This window comes from Grampus griseus (assembly GCF_964374135.1).
Source record: "Grampus griseus genome assembly, chromosome: 10".
Taxonomy (NCBI): domain Eukaryota; kingdom Metazoa; phylum Chordata; class Mammalia; order Artiodactyla; family Delphinidae; genus Grampus; species Grampus griseus.
The window spans coordinates 56,925,844-56,949,531 of NC_139004.1; the positions used below are offsets into that span (position 1 = coordinate 56,925,844).

At 42.9% G+C, this 23,688-nt stretch overlaps 2 protein-coding genes across 2 annotated transcripts; one reads left to right on the forward strand and one right to left on the reverse strand.

Moving 5' to 3' along the window:
* The first annotated feature begins 1,327 nt into the window (after window positions 1-1,327).
* Window positions 1,328-22,882, forward strand: EXOG (exo/endonuclease G). Its single transcript, XM_082663646.1, has 6 exons — window positions 1,328-1,491; window positions 3,219-3,368; window positions 8,586-8,725; window positions 10,226-10,302; window positions 11,123-11,237; window positions 21,529-22,882. The coding sequence occupies exons 1-6, from the start codon at window positions 1,329-1,331 to the stop codon at window positions 21,988-21,990; spliced, it is 1,107 nt and encodes a 368-aa protein (XP_082519772.1). The 5' UTR covers window position 1,328; the 3' UTR covers window positions 21,991-22,882.
* On the reverse strand, window positions 3,772-5,738 carry LOC309829075 (large ribosomal subunit protein eL29-like; the record flags this gene model as incomplete). The annotated part of the gene is made up of 3 exons (XM_082664780.1): window positions 3,772-4,026; window positions 4,321-4,556; window positions 5,732-5,738. The coding sequence occupies 3 exons, from the start codon at window positions 5,736-5,738 to the stop codon at window positions 3,772-3,774; spliced, it is 498 nt and encodes a 165-aa protein (XP_082520906.1).
* Window positions 22,883-23,688: the final 806 nt, after the last annotated feature.

Genomic DNA, 23,688 nt, shown 5'->3' on the forward strand with positions numbered 1-23,688 from the left:
CAGCTGTGCTATCTGGAGAAAGTTCCAAATCGAAAATCCTTAGGAAGACTCTGGTTGACTTAGCTCAACCAGTTAGTGTCGGAAGCCCTGGGGATTATACAAAATGACTTCATGACAGGTATACCTGGGAGGGCGTATGGAGCCATGAAGCTGTCAAAACAACGTATACTTTTTTTTTTTTTTTTTTTTTTTTTTTTTGCGATACGCGGGCGTCTCACTGCTGTGGCCTCTCCCGTTGCGGAGCACAGGCTCCGGACGCGCAGGCTCAGCGGCCATGGCTCACGGGCCCAGCCACTTCGCGGCATGTGGGATCTTCCCGGACCGGTGCACGAACCCGTGTCCCCTGCATCGGCAGGCGGACTGTCAACCACTGCGCCACCAGGGAAGCCCAAAACAACGTCTACACTTAAGTTGGTTGTTAGAATTGGCCTCCTGCTTAGTGAACTAAATCCACATGGAATGCTGGAGATTATGCTGCAAAATGAAGAAGACCTATTTATTTGTGAATGGGAGTACATAAAACATATAACCTTCCTTTGACAGCAGGCATTCAGCAATCCGGATTCCATATTCTATAAAGATAAAGTAGAGCTGCCTAAATAAAAATTGCTAATATTAACAGAGCACTTAACGACATGCCCCAGGTTCTTCCCTAAATGCTTTACATGGTTAATCTCCTTTAATCCTCACAAGAACCCTATGGTCTAATAAGTATTATTATTATTACTATTATTATTCCCGTTTTAAAAAGAGGAAACAGAAAGGTAGAAAGTGGTTGAGTGGGGATCCAAACCCCTGTGCTCTGATTCAGGGTCCTAAACCACCATGGAGTACTGTCTTGTCAAGAAACTCCTTAGGAGATGCCAAGCTATCTTTAGAAGTTACGATTTGTGTACCATGCGATTTCAAAGCCACGTGTCATGAGGCCATCCAATGTGGCAGAGGTTTTAGAATCAGACCTAAGTTGGAATCTCAGTTCTGAGGACCTTAGCGTAAGCATGCGCAAGTGGTTTACTCACCTATTAAACGGGACTAAGAGTATTTTCTTCTTAGGACTGTATGTGCACATACCGAGCCTTCAAAGCGTCATGCTCTCACCCATCACCCGGCCCAGGGGACCAGGCATGGAGCCGGGACGCTCCTGGGCCTCCAGGTTTGTCACCAGGGGGCGCGCTCTTGCGCTCTGCCCTCCGGCGTCTCCTGAGAGGCTCAGGGCCAGCGACTCCAGGTAGCGCATGCGTGTCTTGGTCCCGCGGTTGCGATTGGCTTTCAGGCGGCTGACTTGGAGTGCGCAGGCGCTAAGGCAAACAGCTAGCGTCTCGGGCAAGATGGTTGCCACAGCTTTTGCTTCCCGCTTCCGAGGCTCCCGACGCTTTTTGAGTGGCTTCGTGGCTGGAGCCGTCGCGGGCGCTGTGGGAACCGGGCTAACTGTCGTGCAGTTCCTCCGGAGTCAGGACGCTGAGCCAGCGTTGGCGGTGAGGGAGCCGGACGGTGAGTGTGTGGGCCCCCAGGTCTCGGGCCCGGGCTGCTACCTCGGTCAGGAGCCGTAACCATGGACGCGCGCTGTCTCCACTCGCCAGGCCCTTGGTCGTCTGCCGTGCAGTCGCCCGGCTCGGCTTCCTCTCCCGGCGTTGCATCTCACCTGCCTGCTCCGTGTACTTCCTTCCCCCTGGGGATATACTACCCCGACATGTGTGTTTTTATTGTCTATGTCCTCCCCTAGATTGTTAGCTCCATAAGCGGTCGGACGGTGTCAGTTTTGTTCTCCACCAGCCCGGTACCTGGTGCATAATTGGCATCCAGTACGTATGGATGAATGAACGAATGAACACATAGTTTTAGCAGATCAGTTAACTGTCCTCAATTTATCATCGTTCAAATGAAGAATACCTGCTGGCCCTTCTTCAAAGTATGTAAATCCGCAGGTTACCAGGTGTACCTTATATTTGACAAAGTAAATGAGCTTATGCTCGGATACACTAATTTAACTTGCTCCTCCTGATACTTGGCATTTAGGAAGAGAGCAACTCTGGTGGGTTGAAGCCTGGAGAGCGCATCAAGAGAGAATTATTTGGAAACCGACTCCCTGTTCCGTGCGTGCTTGGTTTCTCCCACTAGGAGAAGCAATACCAGTTTTACCACTGTCTTGCTGCATTTTTTTTGGCTGCATTGGGCCTTCGTTCCTCCACACGGGCTTTCTCTAGTTGCGGCGAGCGGGGGGCTACTCTTCGTTGCGGTGCGCGGACTTCTCGTTGCAGTGGCTTCTGTTGTTGCAGAGCACCGGCTCTAGGCGCATGGGCTTCAGTAGTTGTAGCACGCGGGGTCACAGGCTCAGCAGCCGTGGCACACGGGCTTAGTTGCTCCACGGCATCTGGGATCTTCCCAGACCAGGGCTTGAACCCGTGTCCCCTGCATTGGCAGGCGGATTCTAAACCACTGCACCACCAGGGAAGCCCCTGAACGATGGTCTTTTAAAAAAATTTAAAAGGCTGTGCTTTTGTCCCCACATTAACTCTTAGAACATAATGAGTACATAGGCTGTCGTGCATTTAATCATATCAATGACTAGTAATGACAGGAGTTTTCCCTTTGCTGCTTTTGTATACACTGTACTTTGTGGGGCAGAGATTTGAAAATTTGATGTGAAAGACCAGCAAGATCAGGTCCTTATTTAACAGTTAATGAGGTACTTCCCTGGTGGCACAGTGGTTAAGAATCCGCCTGCCAATGCTAGGGGACACGGGTTCGAGCCCTGGTCGAAGAATATCCCACATGTGCCGCGGGGCAGCTAAGCCTGTGCGCCACAACTACTGAGCCTGCGCTCTAGCAACAAAAGCCACCTCATTGAGAAGCCTGCACACCTCACCGCAACTAGAGAAAGCCCGCGGGCAGCAAAGAAGACCCAACACATCAATCAATCAATCAATCAATAAGAAAATAAATAAATTAGAAAATAAATTGGAAAAGTAAAAAATTTTTTTAAATTAAAAAAAGAACAGTTAATGAAATAGCTACAGTTTACCTGGATAGAACTATACAACTGATTATAGGCAAAACCAGTATTTTGCCTACTGTCTCTTTTCTTTGCTTTGTAAGTAATTGCAAAAATGAGATCACCTGGTTGATTAAATTGTTGAGTCAGTCCTTTGTCTTACCCCCTTCCTTATAATTTTTTATTCCTAATAATAGTCACTAACTGTTATTTTTTTCATTTTTAGGTTCTTCAGAAAGGGCTCTCTTAGAACAATTTGGATTCCCTTTAACTGGAACAGAGACAAGGTGCTACACTAACCATGCCTTGTCTTATGATCAGTCAAAGCGGGTGCCTAGATGGGTTCTTGAACATATATCCAAGAGCAAGATAACGGGTAGGTGGTTAGAAGCAAAGGCGTTGTTGAAAGATGTTTCCAAATTTAAAACAAGGAGGATTATTAATAATTTCAACCATTTCTACTTTACAGCACATTTAGAAAATGATGGTGTTTGTCTGGCTCACTAGATAAATGGACCCTGCCTGGCAGCCAGGGCACCCTAGACCCTTCCAGGCTGTCTCAGGGGTTGAGAGGATCTGTATCTTGACACATGAATTGGAGGCTTTGTCATAAATATTCTTGGAATGAGCACCACTCATTCATTACATCCACAAATGCTTTTTTTTTTTCCTGCCTCAGGTTTATTTGTACAAATAGCACAGGAGGACACCAGCCCCATGCAGACAGCAGCCAGGGGTCACACCAGTCCTTCCGTCCTCACATTGGCAGACAAAGGTCTCTACTCCAGAGCCTTTGTGGGGTTCTGGGCACCTTTGGGAGCCTGAGCTGGAGCTGGAGCAGCAGCTGCACCTGCAGCCTTGGCCTTGGTTTGAGCCTTGGCCTGGGACTTTGGCCGGCAGAGCCTGAAACCGTTAGCGATGCAGGCATGAGCACGTTTCCCGAGCTTGGGGTGAACAATGTAGGCAAGTTGACTGAGCTTGCGGCTGCCGCCTGTTGGGCTCTTGGGCTCGACCTCCTTGGGCTTTACGAGAGCCTTTTTTTAAAATTAATTAAATTATTATTAGTTTTTGGCTGTGTTGGGTCTTTGTTGCTGCACGCAGGCTTTCTTTAGTTGCGGCGAGCGGGGGCTACTCATTGCGGTGGCTTCTCTTGTTGTGGAGCGTGGGCTCTAGGCTAGCGGGCTCCAGAGCAGAGGTTCAGTAGTTGTGGCGCACGGGCTTAGTTGCTCTGCAGCATGTGGGATCTTCCCGGACACGGGCTCGAACCCGTGTCCCCTGCATTGGCAGGCAGATTCTTAACCTCTGTGCCACCAGGGAAGTCCCTTTACGAGAGCCTTTATAGCCTCAGCATGTGCACTTATGGCCTTGGCGTTGTTGGCCTGCATCTTCTTCAGGCCCTTCTTGTTGTGCTTCTTGGCAAAGCGCGTGTTCCTCAGGAACTTGGGGTCCACCCCCTTAAGAGATTCATATTGTGATCGGGGTTCCGTGATGCCGTTTCTGTGCTGCTTTCGGGACTGGTTGTGCATGGTGTGGTTCTTCGACTTGGCCAGGTCTGCACCGGGGCCTGCCCACAAATGCTTTTTAAGTGCCTACTTGTGCATGGCTCTGTGCTGAGCCTTGGGGTTATATCAGTGACCAGAGTAGATGGTTTCTACCCCCAAGGCACTTTGAATTGGGGAGGGGGTTGGGTGGACCTATCAAATGATCATAAATGTATAATTACAATTGGCAATAACTGTTCTGAAGGAAAAATGATTGCAAGTTGGGATAGTATAATTAAGGAACAGTAAAGAATATGATGGGAGATTATAACAGGAGAACCTGATACTGATTAACGAGGCTTCCTTGAGAAAGTGGCCTGAAGAGTGGATGGCAGTCACTCAGGCAGAGGAGTTGGATGGGCAGCGGGGGTATGGAGAAGAGCATTCAGGCAGGGAAAGAGAAGCACAGTTGCATCTTTCAAGGCCCCAATGTGAAGAGTTTGGTTCGGTTATGGAACTCAAAGAAGGCCAGTGTGGCTGGAGCAAGGGAGAACGTGATGTGAAATGAGACTGGAGAGGCAGGCAGGTGTGTGAGCCTGTTCACGTGTCCTCAAGTTTCTTGGTGCGTTCCTGTAATTAAGATGACCAGATCTTGCTATTCAATGTCAGATTAGCTTCTAGGTAGCCTACTCCAATTTACACTCCCACCATCATTATTTGTCCTGTCTCTCCCAGCCCTCACACATAATGAGCATTATTGAGCTTTACCAATTTATTAGTTGATTTAATTTGCGTTTATTGATTACCAGGGAGGGTTAATATTTTGTGAATTATTCTTTCTTTGTGAATTTTTCTTTACGATTTTCAATAGGGATATTCTTTTTTTTTAATATTTATTTTATTTATTTACTTTGGCTGCGTCGGGTCTTAGTTGAGGCATGCAGGATCTTTAGTTGTGGCATGTGGGCTCTTAGTTGCAGCATGCAGACTTTGTTGCAGCATGCAGACTCTTAGTTGCAGCATGCATGCAGGATCTAGTTCCCTGACCAGGGATCGAACCCGGGCCCCCTGCATTGGGAGCACGGAGTCTTACCCACTGGACCACCAGGGAAGTCCCAGGGATATTCTTTTTTGAATTTTGTAGGAGTTCGTTTTTATATTAAGGATATTACTTTTTGTCATAGTTGTTTTATTCCCATTCTCTTATTTGCCTGTTAATTTGCTATATGGCCCACAGATTATTTCTCCATTGCTTTACAGTGCATGCTATGCTTAAATATATTAAAATGCTGATACTAAAATGAGTGTGTGCCTTTATAGAGTACACATTAACCAGCAGAATGGCAGGAGGCTTGGAATATGCTTGCTGCTAGAAGGAAACTGATGGAAGCAGAAACTGTATCCTAGCAGGTGAAATTGATTATGAATTTACATCAAGAGAAACTCACTTGATTTAGTCTCAAGCCTGATAAATTTCCTTTAAATACAAAAGTTTTCCCAAGATGGAATTTCAGCTTTACTAATTTTATCTTGCTGTTAAGTTATCATTTTCAGAGGCATATAAAAAAAGCACTGTTTCATATTGTACGTCACACGAGCTATGTAATCTTGAGGAGGTAAAATAGAGCTAGTTAATATTTGAAAACAAGAAGCAACGTACCTGTGATTTACTTATTTTAGTGTAAAGCATCTTCTGTTTTAGTTATGACAGACTAAGTTATTTAGATTAACTCTCCTGCTAAAAACAACAAGAAATGTTATTGGCAGTATATAAAAAGTATATATAAAAAAAAATCACTAAAAAAAAAACCATGAAGAGGGACTTCCCTGGTGGTCCAGTGGTTAAGAATCTGCCATCAAATGCAGGGGACCCAGGTTTGATCCCTGGTTGGGGAACTAAGATCCCACATGCCGCAGGGCAGCTAAGCCCACGCGCTCTGGAGCCCGTACACCGCAGCTAGAGAGAAGCCCATGTGGCCCAACGAAGACCCAGCGCAGCCAAAAAAAAAAAAAAAGTCTCAGAAGCCAGATTCCTGGCTTCTGATCCTGGCTTTAAAAACAAACAAACAAACAAAGCATGAAGAGGCAACATGATAGTAGAGCTTTCTTTGCCAGGCCAATATTTGGGGGAACGCCAGAATCCAGAGGGGTAAGGGTGGCCGGGGTAAACCAAAGCCACATTGCCTTTGGTTCTGCAGTCTTAAATGGGGTGAGGGGGACTGAAGGCAAGACCTAGGGCTCAGCCAAGGTAGATTATCTTACCGGAGACCCTTCCCACATTAACCTGGAACCCCAGAGGGCTGCACCCTCGGGGATGGGTGAACCAGAACTTACTTGCCTGCCCACCATAGGGAACTACACAGAAGGTTGCCTTGGCACTGAGCAGATAAGGATCAAAAAGGAAAATAAAAAGTTTGTTCTAGAGAAGTTGAGACCACAAACTGGCTGTCATGTAGACTTGTAGCCCAAAGCCATGTAGCCTGTACAGATCAAGGAACCTTAAACCCTGAGCTTGCTTTACTGTGGTCCTCCACTGCTAATGCCTCCAGACACTGGACAGAAGTAAGTTTACATCCTCTCTTCAGGAAGGCATCTTCATCCTAGGATTTTGGAAATTCCCACAAGTGATTTTTCTTTTTCTTTTTTTTAATTTATTTTTGGCTGCGTTGCGTTTTTGTTGCTGCATGTGAGCTTTCTCTAGTTGTGAGCGGGGGCTACTCTTTGTTGCGGTGCACAGGCTTCTCATTGCGGTGGCTTCTGTTGTTGCGGAGCATGGGCTCTAGGCGCAAGGGCTCAGTAGTTGTGGCTCTCGGGCTCTGGAGCGCAGGCTCAGTAGTTGTGGTGCACGGACTTAGTTGCTCTGCAGCATGTGGGATCTTCCTGGACCAGGGCTCGAACCCGTGTCCCCTGCATTGGCAGGCAGATTCTTAACCACTGCACCACCAGGGAAGTCCCCCCCCTCCCCCGCCCCCAAATGATTTTTCAAGGGCAGTGAGCACCAGATAAAGAAAACCAGACATACCAGGAAGCGATTCCAATGGTAATGACACTTAGAGAAGTTTACTAGTAATTCTCTGTTTACAATTATTATTATTTTTTTATGGGGTGATTCTAAGAAGCTAGACATTAGATACTTTACTCTGAACCTTGGAGTCTGATAATTTAATTTTTTTCTTGATTGAATGAAATGACATTAGAATCAGTAACTTCATTAATCCTCGTTTTACACTTTTTTGAGTAGCAGCCTGAGTATATTCCATTTGTCCTCACAATTTTTGTAGTTTAACAAGGCCTGTCCTAATGACAGTGGAAAACATAGTGTTAGGATTCGCTGGTGTCCACGGTGGCAAACTACTCTGGAGGTATCAGAATATAAGCAAACTTGAGATTTTGTCTCTCCTGTGTGGTGCTCAGATATTTTGTGTCAGGAGTTTCTGGATTGATCTCATAACCTAAATGTTTGTTTTGTCACGGCTTAAGAGGCAGTAAGCAAGATATCAGAGGCACTCTCTCCCTCCTCTAGGCTGTGCCTGCCCAGAACAAATTGTTTTGTGTCTATATATCCATTATTTCAGTACGTATAAACTTGTCAAATACCGTTGTACAACATACAATACATGGGGGTCTTTTTTTTTTTTTTTGTGGCTGAGCCACGCGGCATGTGGAATCTTAATTTGCTGAGCAGGGACCGCACCCACGCACCCCACACGGAGTCTTAGCCATTGGACCTCCAAGGAAGTCCCCGTGGGGGTCTTTTTAAAAAGCAAGAGTATATTTAGTAACTAAGCTTTTTGTACAGCTCAGCTATTTGATTGGTTATTGCTTTTACATAGATACCATCCAAGGGATTTTTCCCTTTAACTTGAAAGGCCAGAAACAAAAGTATATGAGGTGAGATGGCTGCACTGTATGAAAAACATTCTTTCCTGGACTAGTCCTTGCTAAATTCAGGTGAAGTAGCCGAACTATCCCAGGAACTTGAGACATGCGTGCTGTCACGAAGTACTAGCTGCTCAGAGAGCTACCAGCCAGCAACAAGCAGCTTGCCTTGCTTAGAGAATCTTGAGAGAGATTTGACCACTGGTAACTTACCATTTTGTGTTTTTCTTCAGGTGATGCAGACAGAAAACATTGTAAATTCAAGCCAGATCCCAACATCCCTCCAACCTTCAGTGCCTTCAACGAGGACTATGTTGGCAGTGGGTGGTCACGAGGCCACATGGCTCCAGCAGGAGATAACAAATTCTCATCTGTAGGCATATTTTTTGGGAGGGATGGGAACACAGGGCTGGTATTATGTGTACCATGGGACTTGGAAATTAAAAACCTAGGAGCCACACCATAACACTTGAGAATTTTCATACCCTATTTTGTATTTTTCTTCCTGATTCACTTCCTTTCTTTGCCCAGATGCTCAGACATTTTTAAACAGGTTGAGGAAAACTAAATGCTATGCAAGAGGGAATTGGAAAGCCAATAGGAGCTAAAGCTACTCACTCATTTTTATCTTGAAAGATTTCAGACCTGTAGAAAAGTTGAAAAAAGAACACAGAAAAAATATGTTGACTTGTAGAAAAGTTGAGGATAGTACAGCAAAAACATTTTGATACATATATTTTATATATGCATTTTTTTAAACCATGGACAGTGAATTGCAGACATTGTAGCACTTCATGCCTAAGTAGATTGCTCAGGAGATTGTATTGTCTACAGATGAGGATATTTGAATATATGTCAAGTGTATCATTAAACCAAGAAATGTGTACAAGTGTATTTTTGTATATTTGTACAATAATATCCAGTATACAGTTCTCACTCAGATTTGCCAAATTTTCCCAATTATGTCCTTTACAACTTTTTTTTGGATTCAGTATCTAATCATGAATCATATATTACATTTAATTGTCATGTCTCTCTAGCCTCCTTTAATTTAGGATAATTTCTCTGCCAAAAAAAGGTGAGAAATGTCTTTTCTGACATTGGCATTTATTGCATGAATTGGTGATTATCATCATTAAGATAGTGGTTCTTAACCTTGGATACTCATTGTAACTACCTTGGGAAGTTTTAAAAAATCCTGATGCCCAGACCTGTAACCCAGAGCAGTTAAATCAGAAATTCTAGGGGTTGGGACCTAGGCATCGATATTTTTGAAGCTCCCTAGGTTATTTCAATGTGCCTTCAAGGCTGGGAACCACGGTTTGACAAGAGGGTATTTGGTGGCCTTGGCAGTGTAGATCAATGAAAGGAAATCCAAAGACAGAGCCTTGGGTTTACAGGTCAGAAGTGTGGGAGGAATGAACACATGGTGGCTAGAAATTCAGAAGAATAGGACTTTTTCTGTGCCACTCTTGAACTAATGTGTTTGCACTGTACTACTTAAATACTACTGTGCTCCTGAAAGCTGCCCTTTGTTGAGAAACCCTCTGCCAGAGGCTTAGCACTAGAATTCACCTTTTAGCTTTATACTGGAAATTTTTCGTTCATAGTCTACATTATTGGTTTGAATTTTATAAATTGTGAAGAAAAGCAGCACACCAAACTACTTCTTTTGTTATAGTCCTTATTCTGAATAATCATTATTGAGCTTTTTGTCAGGAGTAGCTGTGGCTTTCGTTTATCTAAACAGATAGTTGCTGTAATTGCCTGGAGCTAAGGTATGAAAGAGGAGCTGGTTATCTCTGCTTTGTAAAATCTCTCTCAAAGGGAAAAGTATTTCAGTGCAAGTTACTGTTTTTATTTCTTTTCACAGAAAGCCATGGCTGAAACCTTTTACCTTTCTAATATCGTGCCTCAGAATTTTGATAATAATGCTGGTTACTGGAACAGGTGAGGGGTGAGAGTTTTAAAAATGTGATTCTGTGGGAGATGAGTGATGTGACAGGAGTGTGTGTGCCTAGCATCTGTTTCTGCCTTTGTTTTTTCAAATGTCAAAACTACTGAAGATAAATATTTTGGACTAGTTTTCTTTGCTAGATTTGGAAGTATAGACTTCAGAACATAGCCAGCCATTTTGGTCATGTTTCCTCTGGTCAGAAGTCCAGTTCTGGAAGAAACTACTAAAAATATTATTACTGAGACAGTAGAACACTATGTTTATAGGCAGAGGATACTGTATTTTTCTCCACTTGTATTGAAAGTATTTCTCCACTTGTATCTCCACTTGCATCATTAAAATATTTATTCAGTAAAGTAATTCTGGCCCTTGAAATTTATTCTAAGGAATTAATACAATGTTGCATTATTTAAGAAATGTCAGGATAAACCCAGTTGTCCTACAATAGGAGTAGTTACATAAAAACGATATATCAACTTTTTGAAATGATATGTAATTCTTGAAAAAAGTTTATTTGAGAACTAGGGCATAGAAAAATATGAGGAAACAAAACAAAATTTCAGTTATAAACATTGAATGCACACACAGGAAAATGTAGGTAGTTGTATAAATGCATGTATTTTTAGAGTTTTTCCATGCAGTAAACACACTGGGAAGAACATTGCTTATGTGCTTATAGTGTTTTGTGCCATATTCTCCTTACATTGATTTCTCTAATATTCTTGGTATCTCTCCTAAGGACTTGATACGGTTTGCTGCTTTTTCTACATTTACGTGTGAGAATATCACACATCTTTTTGCTTTGTTTCTCAGAATGGAAATGTACTGTCGAGAACTGACAGAGAGGTTTGAGGACGTCTGGGTAGTATCTGGACCGCTGACCTTACCTCAGACTGGAAGCAATGGAAGGAAAACGGTTAGTTACCAGGTAGGAACGTGTTTTAATATTCAAGCTTATGTTATTTGCGTGAGATTATAATCTCATTCTTTATTCTACTTTTAAATTTCATTTATTCACCAGGATTTATTGAGCACCTGTTGGAAAGATAGGCATAGAGGATAAAATGATGGGTTAAAAAGCAAGCATTGACTTCAAGGCGCTCACAGTTTAGAAGGGGAAATAGACATGTTATCAGTTAATTATGTTAAAGTGTGATCTGATGTATAAACGCATAGATGAAGTGGTGTCGGAACGAACTGACCAACCCTATTTGTGGGGGTCAGGAAGACTTCACAGAGGAGGAGATGTTTTTTTCTGGTCCCACTGCATGTGGGATCTTAGTTTCTCGACCAGGGATTGAACCCTCATCCCCTGCATTGGAAGCGCAGAGTCTTAACCGCTGGACCGCCAGGGAAGTCCCCCAAGGAGATTTTTGAGCTAGATCTCGATGGGTAAGAGTGAACTGAGTCGGGAGGGAAGCACGGGGACTCCAGAGGATGGACGGTGTGAGCGCAGGACACTTAAGATCAATAGCAGAATTCTGGGGTTTAGGTATCGTTACAGACGCGGGCTGAACTCAGGCAGATGGAGTGAGGAGGAATGGAGGAATACAGGAAAGAGTAATCACAAATTCACTATTTGGGTGAAGAAGAGGGAAAAATTCAGGAAGACATCCAGATTGCAGTTAGTTGAATAAATGGGAGGAAAAGCTTTTCTTCTAGATGCTTGGATTTTTTTAAAAAGGTGAAGGTTTTTTTTTACATGCACGATATATGAGAACTTTATGAACTAAAGGAAAGGGAGATTGAAGATATAAGAGAGTATAATTAGTGATGTGAGAGCTGTAGACAGCTTCTGTTATGCCTGAGATTAAGGATTCTGCCAAGATATGGACACCAAGGGGGTAAAAGGAGGGTAGGATGAATTGGGATATTGGGACTGACATATATACACTAATATGTATAAAATAGATAACTAATGAGAACCTGCTGTATTGCACAGGGAACTCCACTGTACAGTAGAAACTAATACAACATTATAAAACGACTATACCCCAATTAACAAAAAAAAAAAGAAAAAAAGGATTCTGCCAAGAGGGTGGCTGAACTGATGTACTGTGAGATCTACAGAGGGTCGGGAATGAAGTGAGGTGAGGAGGAAGAAAGGTGATAGAGTCAGTGAAAGGAGAGGGATTGAAGGACTTCCTGGAAGGTCAAAGAGGAGGTGTGTTGCGGGGGAACATCTAGTAGATGTTTAGTAAATGCTGCTTAGGTTACATGGTTACTTAAGGGGGTCTGTGATAAAATTGAATGATCCAAGAAACAGTTAGGAAAACGAGAACAATTTTCGGGTGTATTCTGTCCCACTGGACTGGCGTATTATCAGCCCGTCTGGCTCTGATGAGCAGTGATGTGTAAGTCTCCAAGTGTTCACACAGGTGCTCACGCCCTCAGTATTCCAGGGGTTCTTGTGGGAGTGAAGGAGTGGCAACGGAGTTAGTATTCCGAGCAGAGTAATCTCTCTCATCAACTTGCTATTTTCCTATTTTTTGTAATACTAGAAGGAAAAAGTGCCTTGAAGCTCCCTGTGTTCTCTTGTTTTTCGAATACTAATTATTCTTGAGCTCTGGTAAATCCTCTTTCCTCTTACTTTTGGAAAATAGGTTCTCCCAGCTTTCACTTCCACACCTTAAATGATCAAATTACAGTTTTGTGTGGGCTTTGTTTTCATAAAATTGAAAGATTTGTATGACTAGCTCACTGTGTGGTAGAAGAAAAATGTATACAAGGTTTAAAAGGGACAGTTAACCACTAGTTAAGAGCATTTCACGAAACAGCTTTTGTGTGTGTGTGTGAGTGAATATTTCTGTTAAATATGTTTTGGCCACATGCTGTCGTGGGAAATATATTGTTTTTCTTAAGTTGGATATAATTTTTATTATCTGTCTGCTAAAAGCGCCTAGAAGCAGTGATATGCTATTAGCAATGAGTGTACCCTGAGACCAGATCTTGGTTTCTAAAAAACCACCTCCTGCTGAAAGAACCCAGCACTTGCAGAAATGGCTGATTCCAGGGATGGTGCAGGGAAAGTACAAACTGGAACATCTTGTGCCAGGAAGCAAGTAAGTACTCAAAGAAATGGTGAGGACATGTCAAAAGAACACAGGAATCAGCTTTATGGAGTTCTAACTTAACGTGTCTGGAACTATTTGACATCAAAATAAAATGGATTATAGAACTAATAAATAGGAATCCATATCTTAATACATAAGTAAACACATGGGTGTAAGGAGAAGCTTCTGTGTACCATGGACGGTCAACTAATAAGTTTGTAAGAATGAAAGAGAAAAATCATTTTGTAGCCATCATGGTAATGTGTTTCAAACAATCATCAGTGGATGTTAAAACTAGAGAGTAGAAGCTTTATGACGAATAGGACATTTATATAATCTAAAAGAATCCCTCCGCAAATTACTTATTGATAACAAAGCAAGAAATGGTAACTTGACAGTAGAGAAACCCCCCCCTTAACCGAGTGATCAGAGTTAATATTGCATGTATGGGACTTACTGATAAATTGTACTTGCTGGTGTGATGCACTAAGGATACAATATCACTTCTGTGATATTTCTGCCCCAAATGCATAATGTTGAGTCTCATCATGCAGAAGTATCAGGCAAACCCCAACTGAGGGACATTCCGTGAAAGAGCTGACTTACATTCTTCAAAAATATTAGTGTTGTCAAAGACAAAGGCTGAGAAATTAACTGTTCCAGGTTAATGGAGACTAAAAACTAAAGACTAAAACGGCTGAAAACAAAATGCATTGTGTTATCTTAGATCAGATCCTAGATCAGAAAAACAAAAGTTGCTAAATAAGACTTTATTCAGACAATTGGTAATGTTTGAGGTCTATAGATTAGATAATTATATTTTATCAGTGTTAAATTTCCTGATTTTGATCACTGTACTGTGATTATGTAAGTGAATGTCTTTGCTCGTAGGAGACACATCCTGAAAGATGTGTCTATGACTTACTTTCAAAAGGGTTAGGGAAAAAATAGAAAAAGAGAGTGATAAAGGGAATTGGGCAAAATGTTGAGTTGATGAATCTGGGTGAAGGGTGTGCACGTGTTCCGTATGCCATCCTTACACATTTTAAATTTGCAGTTAATTCAGAATGAAACAAATATATATGTATATACCTTTTAGTATATCTTTTCTAGACCAGAATTCTTATTACACTGGAATATGTAAAACTAACCACTAAAAAGACTTAACCTTACTTCTCCTAAATCGTTGATCCGTGAATGATATTCAGGCATGTTCAAGTAGCCTTGAAGAGAGTTTCGAAAGAGACCTGTCAGCTCTTCTCACCCTAATTAGTGTCGTAATGATGAATGTGTGAGGGCCGTCAAGATCAGCTTCCTGAAGAGTATACTTTGAGTAACGGTCTTGTTTTTTTGTTTTTATTTTAAAGCATTATTGGCCTTAGGCCTTTTCTTTCAGATTCTGGGCCTCTGAACCTATATCATTAGTCTTCCATGTCTGTATTAATTGATAGGACCTATTCATGCTCACACTGGCAAATCTTTAATTCGGCAAATCTTTAAGTACCTCTCGTGGGAGGATTGTATATGGAATTATAAATGACATGCTTCAAACTACATTCTTGATTACTTTCTCCCTTCATCCTCTATTTCACACCCTGGGAGTCATCTCTCTCTCTTAATTTCTTTGAGCCAACAACTTTTATCAGTTCTTTTACTTAATAACTTGTACTCAGATTTTGCAGAAGCTCTGAATACCTGTAATATTGAGGAGGACTCCACTAAGTTTCTCTGCACTTCCTACTTTCTGGCATAACAGGATGTTCCAGACTCATCTTGGGCAAACTCTGGAATCATCCATTTCTCTTGGTTCATTTTAATGGGGATTGGTATTTAGAAACCAAGATCTGGACAAGTTGATTCTTGAGTACTCGGTCTGCTGTTTGCCTCGTCATGTGTGTTCACCACATTTATTTTTAGCTGTTTTTAGTGGGTGGAGAGAGCCCCAGAAAACACAGTATGTGAATTCTATTGCCTTTAGTGGCACACTGTTGGGAAGGCCTTTTTTCTCCATCTTCGATATTCCTATGCTTTTTAAAAATTTTATTTTATTTATTTATTTTTGGCTGCATTGGGTCTTCGTTGCTGTGCACAGGCTTTTCTCTAGCTGCGGTGAACGGGGGCTACTCTTTGTTGCACACGTGCTTCTCATTGCGGTGGCTTCTCTTGCGGAGCATGGGCTCTAGGCGTGTGGGCTTCAGGAGTTGTGGTACGCGGGCTCAGTAGCTGTGGCTCGCAGGCTCTAGAGCGCAGGCTCAGTAGTTGTGGCACATGGGCTTAGTTGCTCCGCGGCATGTGGGATCTTCCCAGACCAGGGCTCAAACCCGTGTCCCCTGCATTGGCAGGCGGATTCTCAACCACTGCGCCACCAGGGAAGTCCTTCCAGTGCTTTTTGAGGAGATTTGTAGACGCTGGTCATAAAGGAAGCAGATAACTCTGTGTGTTATGTATGTGTACATAAAGTTGAATGTTGATAGGAATCTATATCCCTCAATGGGTATGTAGTTTTTCATCTTTCTTGGAATCATATCAGAGTGTCATCTACTTTTATATACATATTTATATTTTTCACTAACAATTTCTATTATAGCTTTTGTTAGATTTGGCATCAAACTTGATTTCAGGTGGAATTTTAAATTTAAAAATCTTTAGTATATTTATTAGCATGAAAGCAAAATAGGATACTTCAGTAAATTAAATTGGAAACACTGTCTCAGAGCTCACCATTTTAGGAATTTAGTTGGGCCAAAAATATTATATGTATGCGTACAAATATATACACGTATAAACTTGGGTGAAGTTGGTTAAGGAAAATGGACATGGGAGGCAAAGCTAGGCAAGGGGAAGGGGTAGGAAAAGGTAGGTTGTATGCCGAGAAATAGTAAGTCCCTCAGACAGTTGGATTAGAGCACTTGTATAAGGAAGAAGACGAAAATAAAAGGAAAGAATAAACAACAAGGACCTACTGTATGGCATAGGGAACTATATTAAATATCTTGTAATGACTATAATGGAAAAGAATCTGAAAAAGAATATATATGTGTGTGTATGTATAAAACTAAATGACTTTGCCATAAATCTGAAACTAATACAATATAACATTATAAATCAACTATACTTCAATAAAAAGTTGTTTTGAAAAAAAATAATAATAAAAGGGAAGGTTTGCACCAGGTGGTAGAAACCTTGAATGCCCAGCTAAAAATTCAGGTTATTTTCTAGCAATTCATAACAAAATCATTGTGGATAAAACCATGTCCTTTAGTGATGCTGAGAAAGGGGACACAGCATTGCCCAGCCCTCGAGGTGGGTCTCTTCCTCTCAAGGAATTAATATGTATTTGAATCATGAATTCCTGTTTCCCGGAGAATATCTTGCAATTATGTGTGGCAATTCATGTTTTGTTTTCTTAAATCCATCCATTTAGTATTTACTTCTTGTTTACAACTATACTCCAAACCTTATTTTAGGAGGATGTAGCTAATAAAAGCGAGATATTAATTTACTTTTCTGTCTAGGTAATGAAGCATATATGTGTATACTTTGGAGGAAGTGAAGCAGATGAGCTGGTATTTATCGAGGGCCATATATACCACCCAGTATGTAGGTAGCTTTGTTCACGCCATCCCAGTCAGTCCTCACAAACGGCTCTTACAAACAAGCAGTGGTTATCTTCTTTTATAGGCAGGGAAATTGAGGTTTTGAGGGGTCATGTCCAAGTCACATTGCTAGTAATTGTCAAGGGGGAAATCCAAAGGTGGGTTTCTCTACTTGTATGAGAATTGCCAGTCATTCGTAGCATTGTTCTTTAAGCTCTCAAAAGTCGACAGTGAAGGGATTGCTGTGCTCTTCATATATAGAAGCTTAAGGCCAGGAGGTAAAAAATGATGTGGATGGAGAGCAGTTACAAGTGATATTTGCTAGCCTGCAAAAATAAGAACAGAAAATGGGCCAAGAGGAGGATTCCGTATAGCCAGGCAGAAACGTCTGCTAGAATATGTAGGAAGGAATCACAGCATCATAGGACTTGAGTGAATGTGAGCCTGAGGGAAGATTGGTAGCAGTGATTTTATCAGTGAGTCATCTGACAGCTCTAATCAGAATCACCCCCTTTATTATAGCTTAGGTCATCCATGTGCCTATTTCTAGAAAAGACTGAATCAAGACAAGTGAAACATACCTGAAGCTCCTGGCCTGAACATTATAATTGGCCTGGCATGAAAGTGAGCTTCAGATTTGACAGCTCAGTGGTGGTGGTGGTGGTGATGTTAGAAGCACTTATCAGTCTGTTTTCCTTCTACAGCATTATTTTCCAAACTTCTACAACTCCTGGAGGGGGAGGAAATCGAAAATATGCTTCCAGGGATCTTGAGGTATCAGCTATAGTGATCAGGAATTTTTTTTTGAAATCTCCTCTTTTATCGTTATGCAATCTTCATTTCCATATCTATTAGTTTTAATTGAAATAAATTCTTTTATGTGTTAAATATTTCCTCACCCCCATCCTAAATTGCTCAGTAGAATTGAGAGTCTGGGAAGTTGTGCTTGTTTCACTGGCTTGGCATCTCCCACCCCTACGCAGGACAGGTGCCTAGTGTGAGAAGCACCGTCTCCCAGGGTTTGAGCTCCCGCAGAGGCTTTACCGGTAGCACACGGGGCTGCCACACCCCTGTTGACTCCCCACCCCTGTGACTCCCTCCCTTTTTGTTCCTCCAGCCTCTCAGGTAGAGATTCCCTGTTGATCACACTGTCATGGTCTCTTTCTTTCACTTGATTGGCATGACCCTTATTTTAAGGGCTTCATCTCTTGATGTGTCCAACAGTTTTATTTTTGGGATTTCTTTTTTTTTTTTGTCTTACCAGAGGAACGTAACCAGATACATTACATCTGTCTGAGTCTTGCAGGTACATATTCTTTCCTCACGATGCTGCTTGCTATTTCACTTAAGGCACAGTTGCTGCAGATATGACATGACAGAGGGCAGGCTTAGCCTGGGTGCCGTTTGCGGCCAGTCTCTGCTGGCACTGAGTCAGCATGAAGGCCCAGCTCTGTGTGTGTGGAGTTGGGGGTGGGATGGGGGAGCAAATTGTCATCTCTGTCTCTTGGATAGGAGGGAACGAGCGCAGGCCAGCACGTACGGAAACTAATTTCAGGTCGCGAGCAAGTGCCAGCTTTATGATTGTTATATATGTTGTATTTTCTAGTGATTCCCAGCTTTTGTTACAGCCTTGACAAGAGTTGTTGAGTGCTGTTTGGTAATTTAACAGCAGCAAGGATTTCCTTTGTATTTTTATACCTAAATGTTATATGAAAAGGATTATTGCTGATTTACTGATACTAAAGACTTGGTTCATGTTAAGCCCTCGAGTCCTTTGTTTAGGGCATCATTTGGGTCCAACCTGTTTTCTTCTCCTGAAACCCTATTGTCCACCTTGAACTGGTCTAATTTTGCTTGATCCCATGTTTCCCTACTGTCCCTCTGCAGAACCATCTTTTGTACCAATGCAATTGCATTTCTGTCTTTTGAATGATATCCACTACAAAAACAGCTTTTTTACATAGGCCTTGCAGGTTTCAAAATCTTTTTTTTTTTTTTTTAACGTGTCTTTATATCTTCAGAACTATTCTATGAGATAGACTGCTTGGGGATTGTTATTACCCATTTTATGAATGAAAAAAGAAGATACCAGTGGCTGTGACTTGTAACTTCGTGCAAAGCCTCAGGTCTGTGGGGTTTCAATCTGCTGAACCATTCTGCTTCAGTACCCTAGTTTCTAGAAACATTTTCTGAAAGTCTTCTAATTTTCCTGAAAGTGGGAAGGATTTATTATGTAGGTTGAGTTGTTTACAGAGAAGAAGATAGCTTTAAAATATTTCAGGATTTTTTTTTTAAGTTTTAAATTCAAGGAAGAAACGATGAGGGTTCTGAGTTTCCAAATAGGACTGGTTCCTATATTAGGCAGATTAAAGATGTTTACTTCCTGAGAACAAAGCAGACTGAACCAAAGAAGATAGTGGCTAAGGTTTCCATTATTCTCTTTATTTCTGGGAATAATAGTGTTTTACACCCCCTTTGTTGAAATATTCTGAGACCGTCATGGGTGGAAGAGTCACACTTTGTGGTTCGTACTAGGAATTTCTGTGTCCGTGAGGTTTCTCGAAAGTAATATTAGAGGTTCTCTAGCTATGTGAGAGTTTTTGAAAATCTAATAGAAATGGTACATTTCCATGAGGTAAAGCCATGAATCTTCATATGTCAAGCTTCTTTACTTTTGGCTGGAATTTAATAAACCTGGTTAGAAGCTCTGGTTGGCAGCACATGGCCTAACCAATTAATTATTTTTGAGAATTGTCATTTGTAGACAGAGTCCATGAGGAGAGAAAATAATCAAGTGACTGGTCTCCTGACAGTTGGAGTCTGAGATCTGTGCTGCCGTGATGGAGGATGTCCACCAGGGGGCACCAAGGATTTGCTTAACTGTTGGCTCCCCAGCTAGTTAGTTAGTGCCTGGACCACCTGAAGCCCATTTAACCGCCCTCCCCCCCCCCACCCCGCCTTGTAAACTATGGCTCAGGTGCAGCCACACCGTCAGTTCCGGTCCCTGACTTCCCCTGCACCCACCCCCTCAGCACTGCTGCTGATGCTCCGTATCAGCGTCTCACCACATTCTGCCTGCAGTGAAGGCTGTGGGTGTTGACTCCTCTCCTGGATGGGAAGCTTCTTGAGAGCAGTGCCAGCGACATTTACTTTCAAGATTATTCCTTTCCGTATTTCCAGCAGTGCCGGGCACAGGACCTCTGAGTTGCCGTGTTGAGTTAACATCTCTTGGTGATCTGTGGGCTAGTTGTGTACTCCATCGAGCTCACCTTCAGTGTGTTTTTTGGTCTTGAAGAGCATGCATAAATGACTTCTTGGGCGGCAGCGGGGGATTTTGTGTCTGTAGGTTGTGTAGTTTCATAAACCTTACTCTAAACTGCACCCTGACCAACCACTTTCACTAACTTCCAAGACAGTTACAGAGATCATTCCTGTGGAATGATGGGTCTTCCCTGCAGCCCTGCAGTTGGCCTTGGCTGTGGGACTTCCCTGCGTGTTAGGCAGCAGATGGCCTCGGAGTTGTTAGGCTGTGCGCCGTGTGGGTAGGAGCTTGGGAAAAGCAGAAAAGAATCCTCTGTAGCTCTCATCCCTCTGCCTTATTTGGGCTCCCAGCGGGGCCTCCTACAGCGAGCGGGCTTGGCCTGGAAGGGAGGCCTCTTGCCAAAGAAGGACTGGCCCGGGAGGAGCAGTAGTACCACAAGCATATTGTAGCTGGATTGTGTCATTTTATTGGACACCATTAAGGAAATGGACGTTCATTTTTTTCTTTTTCAGAAAGCAGATAATGGCTTCTAAGCCAATTGGAAGGAAATTTGAAAAGGTTTCATAACAGTGTTATTTCATTATTACAGCCAGCCTCCACAGGCAGCCAAGTTGTTTTCAAGCCTGACCCTGGCTCTGGCTTTTTCGTTGTGTGGATACCTTTCCAAAGTGTCTGATTTGATGACACATTCAGGGGTTCTGTGTTTGATAGCAGACCCAAGAGTGTGCAGAACTCTGAGCAAACAGCATTTACATTTACCTAATGTAATTTAAAAAATGAGCCACAGTCTAGGTGATACTGGAGATGATAATACTGATGTGGAGTGTCTGGGTGTTTCTTGAAAGGCTGTTTGTTTAGCTCCCTAGTGAATTTGGTAAACTAAGGCCATATTTTTATTTCTAGAGCTGGGAGTTCCCCAAGCTGGCCATTTTGACCTTTGAATGTTAGGAGCACCAGAAGTTCTGATTATGAGACAGAGAGAAGGTGACACCTTTTCATGTCCATTAAAAAACCCAGGACTCACTCCTGACACCCCTTTGTCCTACAGACGGGGCAGAGAATGGGACCCCTGCTCTTTGGGATGGCATTGCTTTAAAGACAATCAGAATCTACCTGTTAAATGCTCATCTTCTCTGTGAGTCTGTGTCTTGGTTATTATTACCTTTGGCAGCTGAATTTAAATCCATTGGGGGTGGGGTGGGGTAGTTTGTAAGTACATTTTCAGAAATGCATCTTAAAGCTTTTCAGGAAAACTTTGGGACCTGCTAGTGCAAATTAGCATCGCAAATATGGCTGCTTTGCTTTTAGGTGATCGGCGAGGACAACGTTGCGGTGCCCTCCCACCTCTACAAGGTGATCCTGGCGCGCAGAAACCCGAGGTCTGCTGAGCCCCTGGCACTAGGGGCCTTCGTGGTGCCCAACAAGGCCATTGGCTTCCAGCCCCAATTAAGTGAGTTCCAGGTGAGCCTGCAGGAGCTGGAGAAGTTGTCAGGACTGGTGTTTTTCCCTCATCTGGATAGGACTAGTGACATCAAGAACATCTGCTCGGTGGACACCTGTAAGCTCCTGGATTTCAGGGAGTTCACTCTGTACCTGAGCACAAGAAAGATTGAGGGAGCCCGATCGGTACTCAGACTGGAAAAGGTCATGGAAAATTTGCAGAACGCAGGCATTGAACCTGATGAGGAGTTCATGACTCGCTACAAGAAGAAGCTGGAAGAACTGAAAGCTCAGGAGCAGTCAGGAGTCCTGGAGAGAAAGTCCTCGTAGTTCACGTCTCGGAAGCGTGATGTCATCTGTAATGAAGCAGGTGCGGCCTCTTCAGATACTGTATTTTAGTGGCTTTGTTTTAAAATGATGGAATCCTAAATTTCAGACTAAATTTCTCCCCAAAAGATGTCAGATGTTTTGGTTGGTACTTTATTTGACGTGGGAAACTAAGGAAACTGTTAACGCCTGCAGATCACGGGCTGGTCTTGTGTCAAGTTAACAGGAGGGCTGTGTCTGCGGGATGACGCTGTGTGCGTCTCCCTCTGGATGTATTGTATGTGAAGGCGTTATATTTTCTGCCTCCAAATCGTACAGTGTCTTTGATGTATCTGCTCAGCCTTCTTGGAACCCAAGATTGTACGTGTTCTTTCCCTGAGACTTGAGCTGGTCTTAGAGATGGCTTTTGGAGATCCCCTATGCATTGTCCTGACCATGTGTATCATATATTTGTTTCTTGTTCCTCCTCTCATGGACCTGCTGTTCCTCCTCTTCTGTTATGCAGAAGCACTCAACAACTACATTTTCTGCTCACTTAGTGTGTTCTGTATGCTAAGCTAAGTGCTTTCCACGTATTATCCTACAGCTACCCTCTGAGGGAAACACCACTATCCTCATTTTACCCATGAGGAAATTGAGGCTTAGAGAGCTGAAGTATTTCGCCCAAGGTTCATCTTCCCAAAGAAGTAATCCACAAGGAATGAGGCATATAACATGGGGTACGTTAAAATCTTCCCTGACACAGAGGCTCAAGGACATACGTCCGTGGGTGTCTGTGATCCTGGGGCTTGCTTGGTAAGAGGGGTCTGGTTTCTTGTCTGCAGTCGAGCCATAGGGACTTGAATGTCTTCTGACTTGAACTCTCCTTGTTCTTTGGGAAGAAACAGTCACAGGTATTTGAACGTTAGTCACAGGTATTTGAACTTGAACAGTGCTTCCGGGGGTTTATCTGAGTCCCTGCTGGCCTTCAGAAATGCAGTTCTTCTAGTGCCTGGCTGGTGCCAAATCGATGTGTTCCCTGCTTTCCAGATGGGCTTTTTGTTCTAGAGATTGAGGAACCTTAGAAGGGTCTGTGCCCACAGATTCACCAGCTCATGGCTTGCTCGCCTTTGTGCCTGCCTGTCTACCTGGTTGGCCCAAAGACCCAAAGACAGTTACCTCTGGGGGAAACAGTGGCTGTTTTCTGACCAGATCTCTAGATTTGGGTTTGGAATCCTTTCATGGGCTGTCATAAGTGCAGGCAGTAATATATCTTCAAATAGAGCACAGGAACTTGTCTGACTGTGTCCTGTCAGTACTGTCTTTCCAAGTGGTGTTACCAGAACAGTTTTTGTGGTGCTTTTGTGTTTGTCTCTAACAGAAATGCCAAGGTGTTAAGATAAAGGTAAGATGAGAATGGTTGATCTTGTTCCGCTTTATTTGGGTAAACAAGAAAGAAGTTGGGGGGTTAGAACACTTCAGCCCGGTTAATACCGGCCTGTTTTATCCCACTGTTCCCCATAAGCTTGTGCCAGTCTTCTTCTTCTCAAGGAGAAAGAGCCAAAATATCACTGTGACCAAAAAAATCTGTTACTTTTTCTCCTCCTTGAAGAGGTGACAGTGGGGTCTGGGTGTTTTTCCAGGAGCCCGAGGGCGGCTCTGTGGGAGAGGTCCTACCGCCCATCTCCAGAGGTGAGTCCCCGTCCACTGTCCCCCGAGCCT

Bases quoted from the DNA above. Each gene is read 5' to 3' on its own strand.
- EXOG (XM_082663646.1), top strand. From the start codon at position 1,329: ATGGTTGCCACAGCTTTTGCTTCCCGCTTCCGAGGCTCCCGACGCTTT. The intron at 1,492-3,218 runs GTGAGTGTGTGG...TTTCATTTTTAG, and splicing joins GGCGGTGAGGGAGCCGGACG to GTTCTTCAGAAAGGGCTCTC. The intron at 3,369-8,585 runs GTAGGTGGTTAG...GTTTTTCTTCAG, and splicing joins ATCCAAGAGCAAGATAACGG to GTGATGCAGACAGAAAACAT.